This window comes from Astatotilapia calliptera, chromosome 23 (genome assembly GCF_900246225.1).
Source record: "Astatotilapia calliptera chromosome 23, fAstCal1.2, whole genome shotgun sequence".
NCBI lineage: Eukaryota > Metazoa > Chordata > Actinopteri > Cichliformes > Cichlidae > Astatotilapia > Astatotilapia calliptera.
Genome location: NC_039323.1, coordinates 859655 through 877194, shown reverse-complemented (window position 1 = coordinate 877194; position 17540 = coordinate 859655). Strand labels below are relative to the sequence as shown.

The window sequence follows — 17540 nt, the reverse complement described above, 5'->3', positions numbered from 1 at the left end:
AATATCCACCAACAGAACGACACCGAGTCCCACGTCACTGACTTTGTACAGAGTAGACTTTCCCCACAAATCCACGTTGCAGTAAAAGATCACAATACCCTTACATTTACCCATAAATGAATCCCATATTGTCCACACAAAATACACAAAGCCACGTGCTGTGTGTTTACCATCCATGACAATAAATAACTAATAAATACTCCAAATGATCCGTGAATGAATGTTTAAGGCACAGATCAGGATTGTTTCCTCAGTTCAGGTAAAGCACAGCACTACCGCCAGCACCCGTGACCGGAGGGTCACAAAGGTCAGGGCTGTGTACACAGTGTTTGTGTGTGGCTGTTTAGCATGACCTCAGTTCTCTGCAGACACAGTTCTTCCTTCATCAGAAGGGAAGGTATGTGGATATCCAGCTCCTGATAGACGTCACACGAGTGTAAACTCCCGGGAAACCGACTCGGCCGCATCCGTGTCCCCAGCTGGTTACTCCAGCGATAAACCACTGACCGGAGGGCTGACGACACGTCAGCGGCCCTCCAGAGTCTCCCTGCAATATCAAAACACATCAACAGTTTCATTTGGAATTTAAATAACTTTAAATTCTATATAAATGTGCTCTATAAATACAGTGATGATTGATTAACTCATTTATAAGAGCAGACAGAAGATGAGTATGGCAGCAGGGGAGTAAATGTCAGTCAGTCTGCAGCTGAGCCCGGTGCTCTGACCGAAACAGGAATGCCTGAGGGTTTCGTTACATAAGACGATTATGGAGAGGGTGCAGCGGGGTGGCCTGCCTTCGCTGAGGAAGACAGCGTACATTTTCTATCAGGTCACATTTTCTAGCTTTATTCTTTTTGGAGTTTTTTCTCTTACATCTGATTCTTGCTTTTAAACCTTAATTTATTCGTCTGCCTTTTTCCAAAGGTGAACCAGAGAAGCCTGTAAGGGGGGAGATCAAGGTTGACTTTGCTCCGGCCTGGTTAACCATTCACTGTAAAGACACCACAGTCATACTTCCTCCAGCCTCCGAGCACTGCATGCAGTGCACCAGCCTGATGTTAAAAGTCTGCAGGTTAGGAACTTTTTAACGATTGTGAAACAGGAAGTGCAGAAGTCTGTGTGAACATCATACCAAGCAGGTGTCCCGACCTCCCGCCATGAATCCCGCACACATCATGTTTGAAGTCAGAACGCTACCGTATGATTGCTGACAGTCCGTCTGGTCAATGATGTTCACAGCAGCTTTCTGTAGCAGGTTGGTCAATGAACCTGAGGAAAGAGCATTGCACACAGAACAGGTGTGATCGCAACACCTGAACACCAGTGTTTTTGTTGCTGTGGAAACAAAATTCCATTCAGAGGCAGATAAGGCAGAAGCTAAGCTGATAAAGGCTGCAGTCATATCACATTCACTCGTGAAAGGCCGAACAGGCCACGGATCACCGAGCTATTCCTGCTTTTCTACCTCTGAAGGCTGAGTCACGTCAATAACGTGAAAATGATCTCACCTCTCGGGCTCCCCTGCCTTTATTTCTTAGTAAAGACATTTCATTTTTTTCCTGTGTGACCTCTAAATGCAGGACGTTTAGTTTCGTGGGTTCATCTCTCACCTCCCTCTCTCATGGATCCCCACCCTGTGATGTAGCACTCTGCGCTCTTTAAGAAGCGGTGTACTGGTGATGGAAGACAGACAGACTGGATGGTGTAAGACATCGGGGCTGGGACGGCCAGCTCCAGCAAAGCCACATCGTGGTCCATGTTGGTGCCATTAAAGGCCGGGTGGATGATTACCCTCTGGATGGGAACGACCAGGGCTCCTACCCCTGATCGCAGCACAGATCCCAGGCTCACAGCCCAGTTATTGGGAGTAGAGTCACTTTAGATGTAAGTTATTAATATTAGAATCACTCCTGAGCTTTCAGTGAAACGAGTTTTGATATAAATGTATGAAATACCTTTTGAAGCAGTGCGCTGCAGTCAGTAACCACCTATTGTGAATGAGCGTGGCACCGCATCTGTGAAGCCTCTGGTACTGAAGACTCCCGATCCAAGGCCACTCTCCCCTCCGAGCTGTGACTCCACCCACGATCCTATGGGAGCCCAGCGCAGGGCGCACGCCGCAGTCTTAAAAAACCAAAAACCAAAACGCAGTTAAGAAGAATGACCCGTAAGTCCCTCATGCTCCGTGCTTCGTGCATTTTAAGTTTACCACAGTTTCTTTCATCAGCCCCATTGGGACAGTCTGCGGCTCTGTCACACTCCGGGTTGACCTTGCTGATGCAGGAAGTGGAGCTACACTCAAAGTTTCCACTGCAATTCAAGGCTGGAAAAAACACATTCATTAAATAAATGAATCTCAGTAACCGATAAAGCTCTTAAGATTAAGGAGCTTTCAGGCTGACATTACCAGACAGTGGTAGCACTGCTGCAGACGACACGTTATCAGCTGAGGTCCCGAGTGCTGGTGGGGTATTAAACTCTGTCACTGTGGGAACATGCTGGCCATAATCATGAACCGAGGTGGGATCAGTCTGGCTTAGAATCCAGTTACGGAGCCTGGTAACACGGGAATAAACCCCAGGTCTGTTGACCTGAGCGCAGCCCACACCCCAGCTCACTATCCCGGCCAGGAAGAATCTTCCCGGGGCCCCCTCGCACACCAGAGGTCCTCCGGAGTCCCCCTGCACATGACACACATGAGCTGACAGATACTCTGAAAAATGTCATTTTTGGTAACTTTCAACTATTCAGCATCAGGTAATCCGTCCCGGTTGGTCAGGATTAGCATCATTAGGCTAATCACCACAATTTTAAGCATCAGCTCTGAACCTTGAAAGTCACGGAGCTACTGGGAGATATGTCTCAGAGCATGTTGTCTTTATCAGGGAGACGACACGACAGAAGGGGCACGACATGTACGACTGTCAAATATCAGCTGCTGTAATTCACAGCTATTGCTTTAAATGTTGAAACAATTATGTAATAAGTGCATTTTACACATTCTTAAAGTTCATATTTTTGTCCAAAGAAGTAACATTTTACGTACAGAGAGATAAAATTTCCAAAACGTGTTCGATAATTTATGCAACATCAGATATTTTGAAGTGGATTTCTTTCAGACTGAGCCTCTCACGGTATAATCAACAGCACACGGTTATGCTGAGATGAACAGATGGCTCATAGTCTCAGTTTTTAAGGTGAGAACGGTGTGAATATTTTTAGCGATCCTCAGACCTTCATAGGTCATAGGTCATAGGTATAGACATGCCCCACTGCATGTGAACCGTTTTCACCACTGACCTGACACGAGTCCACCTTGCCCTGCAGGAATCCAGCACACATCATGTTTGGAGTGATCGCTCCTCTGTACACAGATGACTTATTGCACACCTTGGAGTCAATGACTTTGACCACAGCTTTCTGCAGCGTGGAGGGCAGCGTGACTGCAGAAGAACACACGACACACTGATTACTCCCACTTGTCATATTTCACCTTAAATGACAAGACGACAGCTTTCAAGAACAAGTTTTTAGGATTTTCTTTTCTAAATGACTCGTCTGTTGCGTTTTGTGTGCATTCCTGCAGACTCACAGCTAAACTGGTGTACGGCACCCCAACCGGACACAATGCAGCTCTGACCAGGTGCAAAAACATGAGATGGGGAGGGTATGCAGACAGGCTGCACGTAAGAGCTGAACGCGAGAGGCGTCTCCAGCTCCAGCACAGTTACATCATTGTCCGTGGTCATGGGGTTGTAGTCTGGAGACACAGTTATGGACTTGATGTTAATCGTTCTGGACTCTGGCTCCTCACCGCTCACCAGCGTCGCCCCAACCAGGGCTGTCCATTCTTTGGGGTTATTGACCCTAAAACCAGAGGAGGCAATCATAAATGATGGTGTATATTCATGAAATGGGATTGTTGTTTCTTAAGGACTTTTCTAGCATTTTTTCAAAAGCCAGAACAGAATATTTGATCAAAAACTGAAAAAACTGAAAATCATTTCCAGGCTCGTGTGCAGATGTGTCCTAATACTGATTTATTGCAGGACAGCACATGAGGAAATGTGTTTTATGTAACTGTTTGCAAAGTGGTGAAAGAAGCATCATAGTCCTGTTTAAGTAATAGTGGGAAAACCTAAGGATCAAAACATTGCTAAAGTAAAAGTACCCAGAAACATATACATCACAATTAATGATGACGTAATATGCAAATTAATTTAATGGTGCACTGGTAGATAACTTTATTACTTGTGTACTGCTGGGTATCTTTATCAGTCTTGCCCCGCCTTACCTCTCTGAGCCTCATCCCCACGCACCAGCTGCCCCAGGGGGCGGGGCCTTTTCTACATTATGAAATAACCTGACCTTGCAGTTAGAGAGGCCGCTTCACTGTCCACTTTCAAAACATGTCTTAAAACCCATTTTTATTCTTTGGCTTTTGGCCTCAATGAGACTTAGTTTCTCTTGTAATTAAATTAGTTATTTATTTAATTATTTTATTTTTGCTTTTATTTATATCTTGTGTAATTTTATTATTTAGTTCAAATGTACAGCACTTTGTGTCAGCTGTGGTTGTTTTAAAGTGTTTTATAAATAAAGGTGATGATGATGATGATGATGATGTACCAACGAGGCAAAGAATACTAGTAGACGTGTGTTTGAAAAACAATTTATAATTAAAGCTTTAAAATGAATAGCATGGACAACCAAGCACAGTATTTACCTCCAAAACAGCGCGGAAGGAGCAAAGCATAGAAATACTACAGTGCTGTATACAGTAAGTCCGTGCTGTGCTTCTGTAAAGCACCTGTAAACTGTGAGCTACATTTCACCTCTCCATACTCTCAAACGATGGCATTGAGCATGTGAAGGTCGAAAGCTTAATGATTGTATTGATTAGCATCCAAAATTTTCAAACGACTGTTTTTAAACGGGTTTAAATCAGAGCTACCTCTCAAAGCAGTGAGCTGCGCTGACGAGCCAGCGTTCATTGACGATGGTGGCTCCGCAGATGTGCCGCCCATGGAACCTCAGGCTGACCTGCCACGGCAGCTCCCCTCGCCGTGCGTCCTCACCGCCCACCACCCGACTCCCCGTGGCAGGACGCGTACCGCAGGCTGTGGGTTGGGTGAAGAAAAACTAGTGTAAGTGATTAAAAGCAGATGTGTCCCAGTATATTCTGCTCAGGTCTGTGGTAACGATGCACACTCGTTAATAACAGAAGGAGTAACGGAGCTACTGTGTATGTCTGCTGTCGTTTGAGGAGTCATTCACCACAGCGAGCTTCATCAGATCCATCTGCGCAGTCTGGGACGAAGTCGCACTCTGGGTTTACTTTAGTGACACATTCTCCGCTGTCACAGGTGAAAGTGTTGTCAGGACAGCTGGCTGCAGAGCCAAAAATACTTTCACTACGCATGAAATAAATGAATAAATAACAACAACAATACATAGTAGAGTTTTTGCAAAACTGGTGACTTATTAAAGTTACAATTCTCACTTCTAAAGATAAATTTGCACATTGAAAACCTGCTGGATGAGCTGAAAAATGGACTGTTTCAGAACACAAAGGCCCAGTTTTGGCTCGTGAAAAGCTGAGACTTTGTTGAACACGATTTAACAGGATAATGAATGAATGGATGTTTGGGAGGAGGACGGATGTCTGTGCGGCAAAGCCATTCATTCCAGATGGAAGTGACATCATTAGGTGAACATTTGAGTTTAGCTTGGCTAATAATAAAGGAAATGAAAATACTTTTTTGAGGTTATGGAAGTCAGATAAAGAGTTTGATGTATCCGTTTCTTATACAAATAAAGATGTAAATGATAAACGACATTTCCACTGCTATAAAACATTTTTACAGTTTTCACTGTAAATTTCATTTACAGTAACTTTACTTTCCTGTAAGTACTTTTACAGTCATTTTCTGGCATCCAGCACATTACTGTTAAATTTGCAGCACAATTGTGTGTTTGGTTTTGTGCGTGCGAGTGTGTAACTTACCTATCATACTGTCTCCAATAACATAAAATGACTTTCCACTGGCTCCTACAAAGAAGGAGGAGTGATAGTTACGATCTTCGTCACTCCTAGTAAACGTAAAGACTCTGGTGAAACACACAGACTGGTGACAGCTTTACTACCCAGCAGGATGACAGCGTCGATCTGTCCAAACTCCGGCACCTCCAGCGGTTTCCCGTGCATCGATGAGCTGAGTCCTGCACTCAGCAAGTCCTGAACAAAGTTTTCTGAATACTGCTGGATCTTGGACACCCTGAAGACGAGTCGGAGCGTCGCCATCACATCTCCGTTAATGTTACTAGGAAGGCGAGAAGAAAACTGGCAATGTTCCATCTTACATCCTGTTTGTGTGTTGAATAAATGACCCCGTGCTTACCCATAGGCAACAATGCTGCAATCGACAAAGTGACGTGTTATGGGTGAGGCGGTGAAGACGTTTTTAATCTGAAAGGTGAGAATCAGTAACAGTTGAACACCTTTAACATTAAGACCTGCGCTCTCATTGTGTTGTGAATCAGCACTAACCCTGGACTTTAAAACTGAGGACAGTACTATGGAGAAACCAGAGCTCTTATCCTGCAGTGCAGCGTCGTACTTCAGACCTCTGAGCTCCACTGTCTCCATGAAATGATGCTGCTCCTGCACAAGGTACGCTGCGGGTAAAACAGGAGGAAGTTATCAGTAAGTGATGCATCTGCAGTGAAATCTTTAAACGGTTCGTGCTGGTTTAAAAACGTCTGATAAATGAGTCACAAAACATTACACCCAACATTCGTGTGCAGGCTCACCTATAACCAGGCCGACAAAGATGCCAATAATAAGGAAGAAGAGGAGGAAGAGTATGAGACCGCTCCTGTAGCAGACAGAGCTGGAGGGAGCGGGAGGCGAAGATGACCACGGCCCTCGGCCTTCATCCTTCTGCGCTTCCATGTTGGATTCACAGCCGTCACAACCCACCGTCGACTGTCTCCAGCAGCATAATGCCTCACAGGCAAAACGACTCAAGCCTGCGTGAAATAAACGTGCTGCGTGTCACTGCAGTTAGTGCGCCATGAGACTGGGAGCATGATTTTAAACAGACACTTTTACACACACACACAGAGTTACATTTAAAGATACTTTTAGTTCTCACAAACTGTTTGTCAGTAAAGAAATAATGATCATAAATACTCAAACTATTCAAAAGTACAAAAAAAGTTACCGCCCGGCGGCGCAGCCTGAGGAGCGCGTAAAATAAACCACGGAGGCCATGTCGCTTGGCAATCACAAATCAGATGTGGGGAAAGGTCACAGTAAAGACAAGAAAACGTCCGTAAATCTTTGCAGATAAACTCCACACAGCGTCTCAGGTACGTCTCACACAGCGGAGCTTTAAACAATGCAGGCTTTATGTCCTGAGGTAGACTCACTCACCTCTTCATCTGTTGCTCTCAGCACTGACATTTACAACATCCCGAAGTTCCAGCAAGAACAGACACGGAGACTGAAGACCGGGCGAGGACACCAAGAGGTCCGCTATTTGTTCCTTTGGCCAGGAGGCGTGCCTTTCCTCCGTCCCGCAGGTAACCCACCTTTTTCTGTTTGCCTTTGAAAGTCGGTAAGTCTTCACAAATCTCTGGCAGACCCTCCTTCCATGCTTGTTGATCCCTTTGGTTACACCCCGGTGTGCACAGGTGTTTCTGCTGTTACCTCATAGCTGACCTGCAGCTGACCTGCTGTCCACAGTCTCCGGGTAAATATCAAACACGCATCCTTCAGTACAGCAAGTTGGGAACAAAGCAGAGATGAAAATGGCTCGAAACGCTCCAGAGCGGCTCCGGTGCTGCTCGTCAGTGCTCCACTGACACAGTGACTGAGCAACAGGAGGAGGAGGGGCCGAGCCTCCTTTAACTCGGCCTTTTTGTTCCTGGCTGCAAGTTCTGCACTTACAACAAGCTGGCAAACCATTAAGGCCCACAGCGCCTCCAGTCTGACACTTTACTGACCTCTTGCATCGAGGTTAATGGTGCACAAGTTTAAAGTGTATTTAAGGCTTTATTCAGTTTCCATAACTGAAAACACAGTTTACCTACTCTGTAATTATTTGAACAGGAACAGTTGTCCCTCATTTCAAAGCACATGGGTCAACTTTTAACAAACAATGGACACGTTCTGCTGTAAAGCTCGAGGTGCAAACTGGGATTATTCCCCCGCCCTGCTAAAGCACAAAGGTGCAACAGCCTCTTTGTTGGTGTGTTTACAGGCTTGAAGTTTATCTTCTCACACTCAACACACACTCCCAGTATTCCTTTCAAAACTTTAAGTTCATGACCGACATCATCACACTGTTAACTGGCCGCTCACACGGATCACTGAACATAACCAGCTGGTGTTTAAGTACAACGACCACTCGCTGTGAAGTCAGGGGGCTGAAACAGAAATCAGCTCTGGCCTTGTTGTATTTTTGTGATTTCATGGTGCTCCAGATGTTTGCAGCTGGTGAAACTGGACTGCACATCGATCAGCACACTGTGTACTATGATGCCATGCTGCTGTAACAGATTCATGTGTTTCAGCATCGTATTGCTGAAATATGCAAAGCCTTGCCTGAAAAAAAGACACCACTGGGTGGGAGCATGTGTTGGTCTAAAACCTGTAAATACCTTTCAGCATATAGTCCACGTCCACAGACACTGACCCCCCCGTGAAGGCAGGGATGGAGGCTTTTGAGCTTGGTGCCGACAACAAGCCTGATGGACCCTCTCGTCTTTAGGCCAAGTTTTCAAATAAGAATTTAAATTCCATCAGTTTTCCGCCAGAGAAGGCCGGGACGTTTCTGGATCACGTGGCTTCTCTTCAGATTTCTTCTTGTCTTTAATGTGCATTTGTGGATGAAACAGTGAACTCTGTGCAGTGATTTCCACAACAGGTACATGTCTGTTTTTATTAAAGTTTTTGATTTTTGGCCTCTTTTGATGTCTTGCACTGTAGACATATTGAGTCTTTAAGTTCTAAAACTTTCATCACAATTTGCATATTTCACAATTTCTGCGAAACTGTCTCTAAGATGCTTCTTCCACAGCCGATCATGTTGGGCCTCAACTGGCAACAGCTGCTTCGTACAACTACACACAAACAGATTACAGATTTATGAAATTTGCAAATCATTGCATTGTTTTTGTGCACATTTTAAAGAACGTGCCAACTCTTTTGGAATTGGCGTTGGATTGTTAAGCATTTGACGTATTTTTTTGCTGGCTAAGCTGGACAGCGAGCAGTGACGCTCAGCTGTAGAGCAGTGGCTCCAAAAGTATGGAGCGAGCCACAGAAGTCTGGATGAAAGGAGAAAAATAAAGCGGGAACTCAATTCAATAAAGGAGTTTTTAGGCAGGATAAACACGAGACTGCTGATGCAGTCATGCCTGTGTCTCTGAGTCTTTGCTTGGTTTTACCGAGTGATTAAAAACTGAAAGTGCGAGGTGTGAAATGGCAGAGAACCCGTGACACTCAGTGTACGAGATAAAAATGGAACCACATCTGAGCTGAGTCATGCTGCTGTTAAACTACAGCGACTTTCAGGAATCTAACTCACATTCAAAGTGGTCGTTTTCACAACCTTCATGTAATTCTGAAGGCAAAGATGTGCAGCCAGCAGAGTAGAGCAAAACTTCCAAAAGTCGGCATAATTACATTTTCACTTTATTTTCTTATCAAAACAACAAAGAATAGTAAAAAGTTCACTTATTCTGGATAAAAAGAAAATGGTACTGTTTACACATCCCACATTTATGGGCTCTTTACAACACAAATCTTTACAAATTTGCACATCAGACTGAAATAAAAGTGAAGTGCATTCAAACGTCTTTTTGCTGCTTAACTAAATCGTCTTGGCTCCATTAATGATCACCGTTATTGTTAAAACGAAATAAAAACTAAGGAAAAGAAACAACGAAATATTCAAGTGTGTACAAGTACGTGTAAGTTAGCAGGGGAGAGCTTGTGTGTTAGCCGTCCTGCTGCTGTATGAATGGGTTTGGTATGGCTTCCATGCCATCCTGAGGACAGATCAGCACTACGGAGGTTCCTCTGCAGACCACCAGCCCCAGCTGCCGGGTGTCTTCTGTCAGCTTCAGCTGGTCATCTGGATCTAAACACAGGAGTTGCAGGAGCACACAAGTAAGCGTCACATTATCTACGACAGCAGTCGATGCTGCACGATCAGTTTAAATACAGACACGGCTTTAACAGTAAGCCCCACCAGTGTTCAAGTAACTCCTATGAGCTACTCAGTTTCAGTTTTTTCAACCCTAACTTCACTGTGGTGTCGCTGAGAAGGTTTAGCCTTAATATCTCAGGTGCAGGAGCTCCACCCACCTGCTGGAGAGGAGCTGAGTAGCTATTTCAAACAGTCAATAACATGAGGCTCAGTTTAAGTTAAAAAAAACAACAAAACTTTAATTTAACTCAGCTGGGCTCACACTTACACCCACACGCTGACATGACTTTAGCATGAAAACTCCTCAGTGTGAGTGAAGGCTACAGCTGTCATAGCTCACACTGAGGCTGGTGGTCAGCCCTGAGCTAAGGATCAACGCTTGGTGAAACACACAGCTCGACTCAGTATACTAAATAACATTTCCCAGTTGTGGGACCATCGGAATACTTTCACCATCACCAGTAGCCTTATTTTATTTTACTGGGTCCTCCTTCAGTAGATGTGATCACAGAAACACTCAGGTTAGTCTGGGCACTGCCTCAGTGTTGCAAATGACTCATTTGGGTTCAGGTTAAAGGAAACGCAAAACACTTCAGTGCTGGCGCAGTCTTGTGTCATTCTTTGTTCCTGTAAATCATTTTTCCCTCGCATGGTCTTGACTTTAAAGCGCACACTTACCGCGCATATACTCAATAGTGCCGTCCAGCACCAGGTTCAGCAGAGGGTCAAATCCTTTAAGGACACCGCTGGCTGAGGAGGAAACAAATACACGGTGTAAAGTCTCCATTAGCTGGACATAAGGACAGCAAATCCCGCAGCGCTGCTTAACTGTTAGCTTGTTATCATAACTGATCCACCTACCTTCTCGTCCTCCTTGAAACTTTACACGAATCGGCTTATCGATGTATTTGGACAAGTCGAAGATGCTCTCCTTTTTCTTTTTGTCTTTATCCTGCGCAGAGAAAACAAAACACGCCGTTTGTGAGTCGCATGTGTGCTAGCCGCGCACACAAACACCAGCTGAGCATGAGCCCAGCTAGCTAGGCTAGCCGTGTTAGCTAACATGATACAACAAAAACACCTTATATTACTTTGAACGTGCTGATTTAAACCCGGGTTACGGCTGAAACACACACTCACGGGCTAACAGCATATCCGACAACGTTAAAGGTGCAAAGGCAGAAAAGTATTTGAATGTACGAACTCACCGCCATGTTAGCTGCGTGACACGGAAGTGAAATTTCGACCTCAAGAATGTTCCACCAATCAAAACACCGAGCGCCTTTACATGACGTCACTGCTTTTTAAAATGACTCTTCATGATTTAATTTAATGGGGCTGGTATGATAGGGTGAGTTAGTTTTTATATTATAATATTTTATATTATAACTCACAGTTTTATCATCAGCATCTGCTTTTGGAACTGACCCCCTTTTCCTTTGCTGTCAGTCGAGGGGGGGAAGTCTATTAATAGCACCAGCTGGTGTGTTGGAAAGCAGAGGACGAGGATCCGAGCAGAACACAGGAGGAGGGGTGGCTGTTTGTTGTGACATGGCTGACAGAGGTGACCATGAGCTGAAACTGCAGAGCTTTGAATTGACGCTTGTATCAGAAGAAGAGGATGAGTCTGCTTCACAGGTGAAGGACTCTGAGGCTGATATAACACCTGATGCTAGCCTACAAGTAGAAGGAGAGATTTTTTATGTCAACCGTCAACATCTGGCCCTGCAGAGCCCTTACTTCAGGGCTCTGTTCTTTGGCCGTGGGTTGGAGAGCAGCAAAAGGCAGGTAGAGATTAAAGGTGTGAGTCTGCAGCATTTCAGGACCTTGATGGAATATACCACAACATGCAGCCTGTCTCTGGACAGAGAAAATGTTACGGGCATCCTCGAGACGTCCGACTTTTTGCAGCTGGAGCGAGCCAGGCTGCTGTGCTGTAAGTTCCTGGAGCGTGAGCTGCACCTCAGCAACTGTTTGGGGATGATGGCCTACGCCTGGCAGCTGGGTTGCACTCAGCTTTATGCCGCAGCACGACAGGTGGTGCTCACTCACTTCTCCGCTATTTCAGCTGAAGAGGATTTTCTGTCACTCTCAAAAGAGTCAGTAGCAGATCTACTTGCCAGCGATGACCTAACCATCCATAAAGACGATCTGGCTCTGGAGGCAATACTGCGCTGGGTGTCATTTGACCCTAAACGAGAAGAATATTTCCTGGAGCTCATTGAGCTGGTGAGGCCCGAGTCTCTGTCGTTGCCTTTCATCACTGAACTCTTGACCAGAATGAAAAGCTCTGATCCCAGAGCCAGGCTCATCATAAAGCTCAATGAACATTTCCCAGCATCTTGGTCAGTGGGCAGGTCAATGATGAGGACCAGGGCCAGAGAGACCCTGTTCGTGCTGGGCGGGCATCATGATCAGGAAGAACAGGCGCTGTTCCAGTATCACCCGATGAGTGGTAGATGGCAGAGCTGCGCGCCCCTGCAGAGGAAGAACCTCACACAGTACTCCGTGGCTGCAGTGGGTAATGGATGCATAATGAAACTGGCAAAAGTTAGATGTGTGCTTATTTTTCATGTGCTCGTTTTTATGATCTTACATGAATATTGAACATTAAATTTTCACTGATTTTTTAAAATTTCCTTTTTATTTAGGAGACAGTGTGGTCGTGACAGGTGGCTACTTCCGGGATGTTCTGTGGTTCAGTGTGGATTGGGTCCGGATCTACGAATGTGGGAACCAGCGCTGGGTGGACGGGCCAGCCCTGCAGAAGTCCAGACACAGCCACTGCTCCATAGGGCTCGAGTCAGTACTGTATGTCCTGGGGGGAAGTATGGACGAAGGTCTTGTGGATGATGTAGAAAGGCTGGTCCTTGGGTCAGAGGAGGGTTGGGAGGCAGTGAGTCCCATGGTCAGGGCCGTAGAGAGGGCAGCCACTGCTGCTCTGGGGTCGTGTATCTACGTGGCGTGTGGGCTGGATGAAAATGGCGAGGTTTATGGTGGAATTCAGAGGTATGTGGCGAAGGAGGATCAGTGGGATGTGGTCTCCTATTCTCCATTTCCACGGTGAGTATCTTTCTGACACTGCCAGATTTACATTCTTATGAAGTTTGAGCTTTCAAATTAAATGATACAGGATGATCAGCTGACAATTAAACAGAAAGATTAATATGTTTTTCTTTAGATACGACCTGGTTGCCACGGAGCTCAACAGTGCCCTCTACCTGTTCGGAGGCCAAGCCCTTCGTTTTGACATGGAGACAGATGAGTGGACGGAGCTGGAGGAGGAATGTCTGAACAAAAAGTTCTTCTGTGGCTGCTCCTCAGTCACTGGGCAGATATACCTGCTCAGCGAGAGAAAGAGTAACAAAGCATTCCCGAACATGGTGCTGCTGGACCCTTACATAGACACCTGCATTGAGGTAGATGATGCTATACCCTGTCCCGTGCCCCTCAGAGGGTGTGTCACCGTAAGAATGATCCCATGATGCTCTATGATGGTTGAATGAATGTGGAATTGTGCAAATCTCTCGAGCCATCCCTCTTTCTTTATATTTGGTCAGGAAAATGGGAAATGGGTGCAGCAACTCATGCAAACCTGAAGGGAAAGTCAATATTTGGTCTGACCACCTTTAATTTTTCAGCACAGGCTGAACTATCAGGCAAGCTTTAAGTAGTCTTCAGGAGTAGTTCTCCAGGCTTCTTGGAGGACATGCAAAGCTCTTCTTTTATTCTATTCTCTGTTAAGATGATCCCAGAGATCAATAACGATGAGTTCCAGGCTCTGTGGAGAGCAGGAAGCAGGCGGAGGTTTGAAAGTCAGAAGAAGCAGAATACATATGTGTGAACAAGAGGGAGACATGCAAAGAGCAGTGATGGTGAAGGTAGATCCGTTTAAATATCAACCATCCAAGAAAAAGGAGAGTCCAGAAGAGAGTGCAGTCAGGGTGGAGTGGGTGGAGACGAGTGTCAGGAGTGATTTTAGACAGAAGGATAAAAGCAAGAAGCTACAAGATGCTGGAGAGCTGCTGTGATGTTTGGAGATGCTAGAAGCACGCCTGGAGGTGGAGTGACGAGGACTGATGGAGCTAGAAACGAGTACAGTTAGAGAGGCAAGGCAGGAATGATTTGGACATGTGCACAGAAGGCGAGGCTGGACTGGGACAAAAAAATCGGCCCGGGCATTTTGACTAGAGACCGGCCCACCAGGATAAAGATTGAAAATGTGACGTCATTCAGGGGTAAAACCGCAAAGGTTTCTGGGAACTTGTGGCAAGAGGTACTAGCGCACGCAGGCTTTCAATTGAACTGAGTTACACAGCGATAATAAGAAACCCAAAAAATGTCAAGAAGCTGTTGTATTATTAAACTTCAATAGCCGGTCGCATGACAGCCACGGGAAGCCGACGGGTAAAGAGATCTTTTTTTTTTTTATCGGATTACGTCGTTGAAGAGAAATTTTTTAAGCTATGTTTCCGAAGTAAGAGCCGACGGATGGTCTGGATATACCAAATATAACGTCTCAGAACACTCCAGCTCACATGTTAGTCTGCTCCAAGCATTCCCACAAAGGTCAGAGTTTTGTAGTAGTTAATACGTCATTTTCATAACATAATTAGTGATATAAGTTACAAGCAAGTCTGGCGCTGAACAGAAATTGTCGCGCTATGCTCCTTTGTTTATTGTGTTTATTGTGCATAAATAGTGAATTGTCCTGACACAATATTGCGTTTCGCTTCTGTTATTATGGTACATTGACAAAAACATATACTTTTATTCACAGGATAAAACAGTTGTTTGTATCACTAATTGCCCAGTGCGATTACAGCATACAATATTATTGTCACTGCTACATTTCTGTGACGCTACCAGAAATTATTTCCACTACTAATTAATTCAATTCAATTCAATTTCTTTATTGTCCCACAAGGGGAACTTAGTTTAGCAGCAGGAGGATAAGAACAAACAGAACAATACTATAAAACAATAATAACAATAATAATGATAGAAAATTCAAGGACAGTTATTTGCCATTAAGGAGACAAGACGCAGTAGGGATAAAAGAGACCTGGAGTCTTTTAGTCCTCCTCGGAGGTACTCTAAAACGGCGGCCGGAAGGCAACAACTCAAACTCACTGTGAAGTGGATGGTTCACACAATTAATAATAGAATGAGCCTTTCTAAGCACATTTCTATTGTAAATGGCCAAAAGTCCATCTTGCCAGCACCCTGAAATTTTGCTAGCAGTTTTTACCAGAAGTCCCAACCGATTCTTATTCTTCACCGTCAGGTTACCAAACCAGGCAACGATACAAAATAACATCACAGATTCGATAAAACTTCTATAAAACAAGGACAACATCTCAGATGAGACGTTAAAAGATCTCATTTTCCTTAAAAAGAACAGTCTTTGTTGAACTTTTTTAGTAGTGGCATCAGCATGAGATTCAAAACACAGTTTATGGTCGAGTACCACACCTAGATATTTATAACTCTCAACGATCCCAATATCGGCAGTTTTAATGATAGTGGGTGATGAGCTATAAGAGGACTTCCTAAAATCAATAATCATGTCTTTAGTGTTTGACACGTTAAGTGAAAGGAAGAACTCATCACACCAATCCACAACATCATCTACAACCTGTCCATGGCCTGACTTGTCCCCCACTAGAAGACTGACGATCACTGTGTCGTCAGCAAACTTCAGGATGTGTCTGTTTGTGAAATTGCTGCGACACTCATTCATGTACAGAATGAACAGAAGGGGAGAGAGGCAGCAACCCTGGGGTGATCCAGTAGAGGAGGAGAGCACATCAGAAAAGACATGATTCACCCTCATGCATTGTGACCTATTAGTCAGAAAGTCTGTCACCCAGCCGACCAGACTAGTGTCAAGCTTGAAATGATTGTAAAGCCTGTCAGCAAGTAAGAGGGTTGAATTGTATTAAATGCCGATGAAAAGTCAGCAAATAATAATCTTGCGTGGGTGTGGGGGGCCTCAAGATGCTTATACAAGAGATGCAGGAGTGTGACAGCAGCATCCTCCACACCTCTCCCTGCTCTATAAGCAAACTGGAAGGGGTCAAGATGGTGTTCAACATGCATTAAAATCTCCTTAATTATCTTCTCAAATGTCTTCATCACTAAAGAAGTCAGAGCCACAGGCCTAACATCATTCAGTGCCTTAGGAGAACTGCCCTTAGCAACAAGAACAATAATAGCATGTTTCCAAATCTTAGGTACCGTCTGTAGCTCTGAAGAAAGTGAGAAGATATAGTGAAAAATCCCACTCAGCTGATCAGCACAAGTTCTCAGTACCTGTCCACAGATGTTGTCAGGTCCAGGACTCTTGCTTTTGGTGTGTCTGAAAAGATTAGCTACCCCTGTCTCATCAATACAAATAGATGGGGGAGTGATAGTCCTTTCCCTCAGTGTGCTGGTCTGCCTAGAACAATCATAGTTCTCAAAACGAAGGTAAAAACTGTTAAGACTGTCTGCCAGATGTTTGTCAGAGGTAAACCCCTCTAAGGTAATGCTGCTTTTACCTTTCGTCTGTAGCCCTGCCATTGTTTTCATACCAAGCCAAGCTCTTTTGAGGTTGTTACTGCTGAGTTCTGCCTCAATCTTATTTCTATACCTCATCTTGGCAATCTTTATTGCAGCCCTCACCTCCTTCCTCAATATTCTCACAGTGGGAACGTCTCCCTCGTTAAAAGCAATTTTCCTTTTAAGAATCAGATCCTTAATATCTTTAGAGAGCCACGGTTTGTTATTAGGGAAAGTCTTAAATTCTCTGACTGGAACCACAGTCAGAGAATTTAATTACCGTTGATCTCAAAGGTCCTATTAATAAACGGTTAAGGAATGTGTATTTATGACGACGATTTGTGAGACTGGTAAACTTATGATACGTACGATGGTCTTTCGTTCTACACGGTGCATTTCAAGGTCCTGCACCCATCCGTCGGTAAACTGTACCTGGGCTTGTTGCAGTGACCTGAAGTTACTAAACTTCACGAGTGTGTGCACTCACTCCAAGAACCGTATGATTATAAATCTGAGCGTGGTGAAAGTTGGGCACTCTGTCCACTCTGTGTGCTCGTAAGGGTCTGACCCGTTCACTCCTTTGATTTTTTTCCTCGTATCTTTTCTTTTTGTTTTGTACATACCTTTTTTGTGCGGCAAAGAAAAAACAAGAAGGTATTGGAACCGGAGAATGAACGTTTTGCGGTGCTGCAAATGCTTGCATTTGATGCGATACTTGATTGTTTTGCCACTAGTTCCCGGCATGCAATGCGCGAAAATCACGTGATTGCTAAA

At 44.7% G+C, this 17540-nt stretch overlaps 3 protein-coding genes across 3 annotated transcripts; 1 reads left to right on the top strand and 2 right to left on the bottom strand.

Annotated features, from left to right (window-relative positions):
• Positions 1-42: 42 nt before the first annotated feature.
• tmprss9 (transmembrane serine protease 9) lies at positions 43-7504 on the bottom strand. The gene is made up of 16 exons (XM_026158201.1): positions 7442-7504; positions 6817-7035; positions 6554-6681; positions 6405-6472; positions 6151-6326; positions 6011-6055; positions 5281-5394; positions 4958-5123; positions 3596-3870; positions 3304-3446; positions 2411-2684; positions 2213-2326; positions 1959-2127; positions 1614-1879; positions 1136-1272; positions 43-547 (listed from the first exon to the last, which is right to left on the bottom strand). The coding sequence occupies exons 2-16, from the start codon at positions 6956-6958 to the stop codon at positions 386-388; spliced, it is 2379 nt and encodes a 792-aa protein (XP_026013986.1). The 5' UTR covers positions 6959-7035; positions 7442-7504; the 3' UTR covers positions 43-385.
• Positions 7505-9684: 2180 nt separating this feature from the next.
• On the bottom strand, positions 9685-11502 carry lsm7 (LSM7 homolog, U6 small nuclear RNA and mRNA degradation associated). Its single transcript, XM_026158206.1, has 4 exons — positions 11432-11502; positions 11085-11175; positions 10902-10973; positions 9685-10154 (listed from the first exon to the last, which is right to left on the bottom strand). Exons 1-4 carry the CDS (start codon positions 11435-11437, stop codon positions 10012-10014), a joined length of 312 nt encoding a protein of 103 aa, XP_026013991.1. The 5' UTR covers positions 11438-11502; the 3' UTR covers positions 9685-10011.
• A 55-nt stretch (positions 11503-11557) lies between these two features.
• Positions 11558-14416, top strand: LOC113015849 (kelch-like protein 23). Its single transcript, XM_026158202.1, has 4 exons — positions 11558-11574; positions 11673-12744; positions 12875-13286; positions 13405-14416. The coding sequence occupies exons 2-4, from the start codon at positions 11775-11777 to the stop codon at positions 13706-13708; spliced, it is 1686 nt and encodes a 561-aa protein (XP_026013987.1). The 5' UTR covers positions 11558-11574; positions 11673-11774; the 3' UTR covers positions 13709-14416.
• Positions 14417-17540: the final 3124 nt, after the last annotated feature.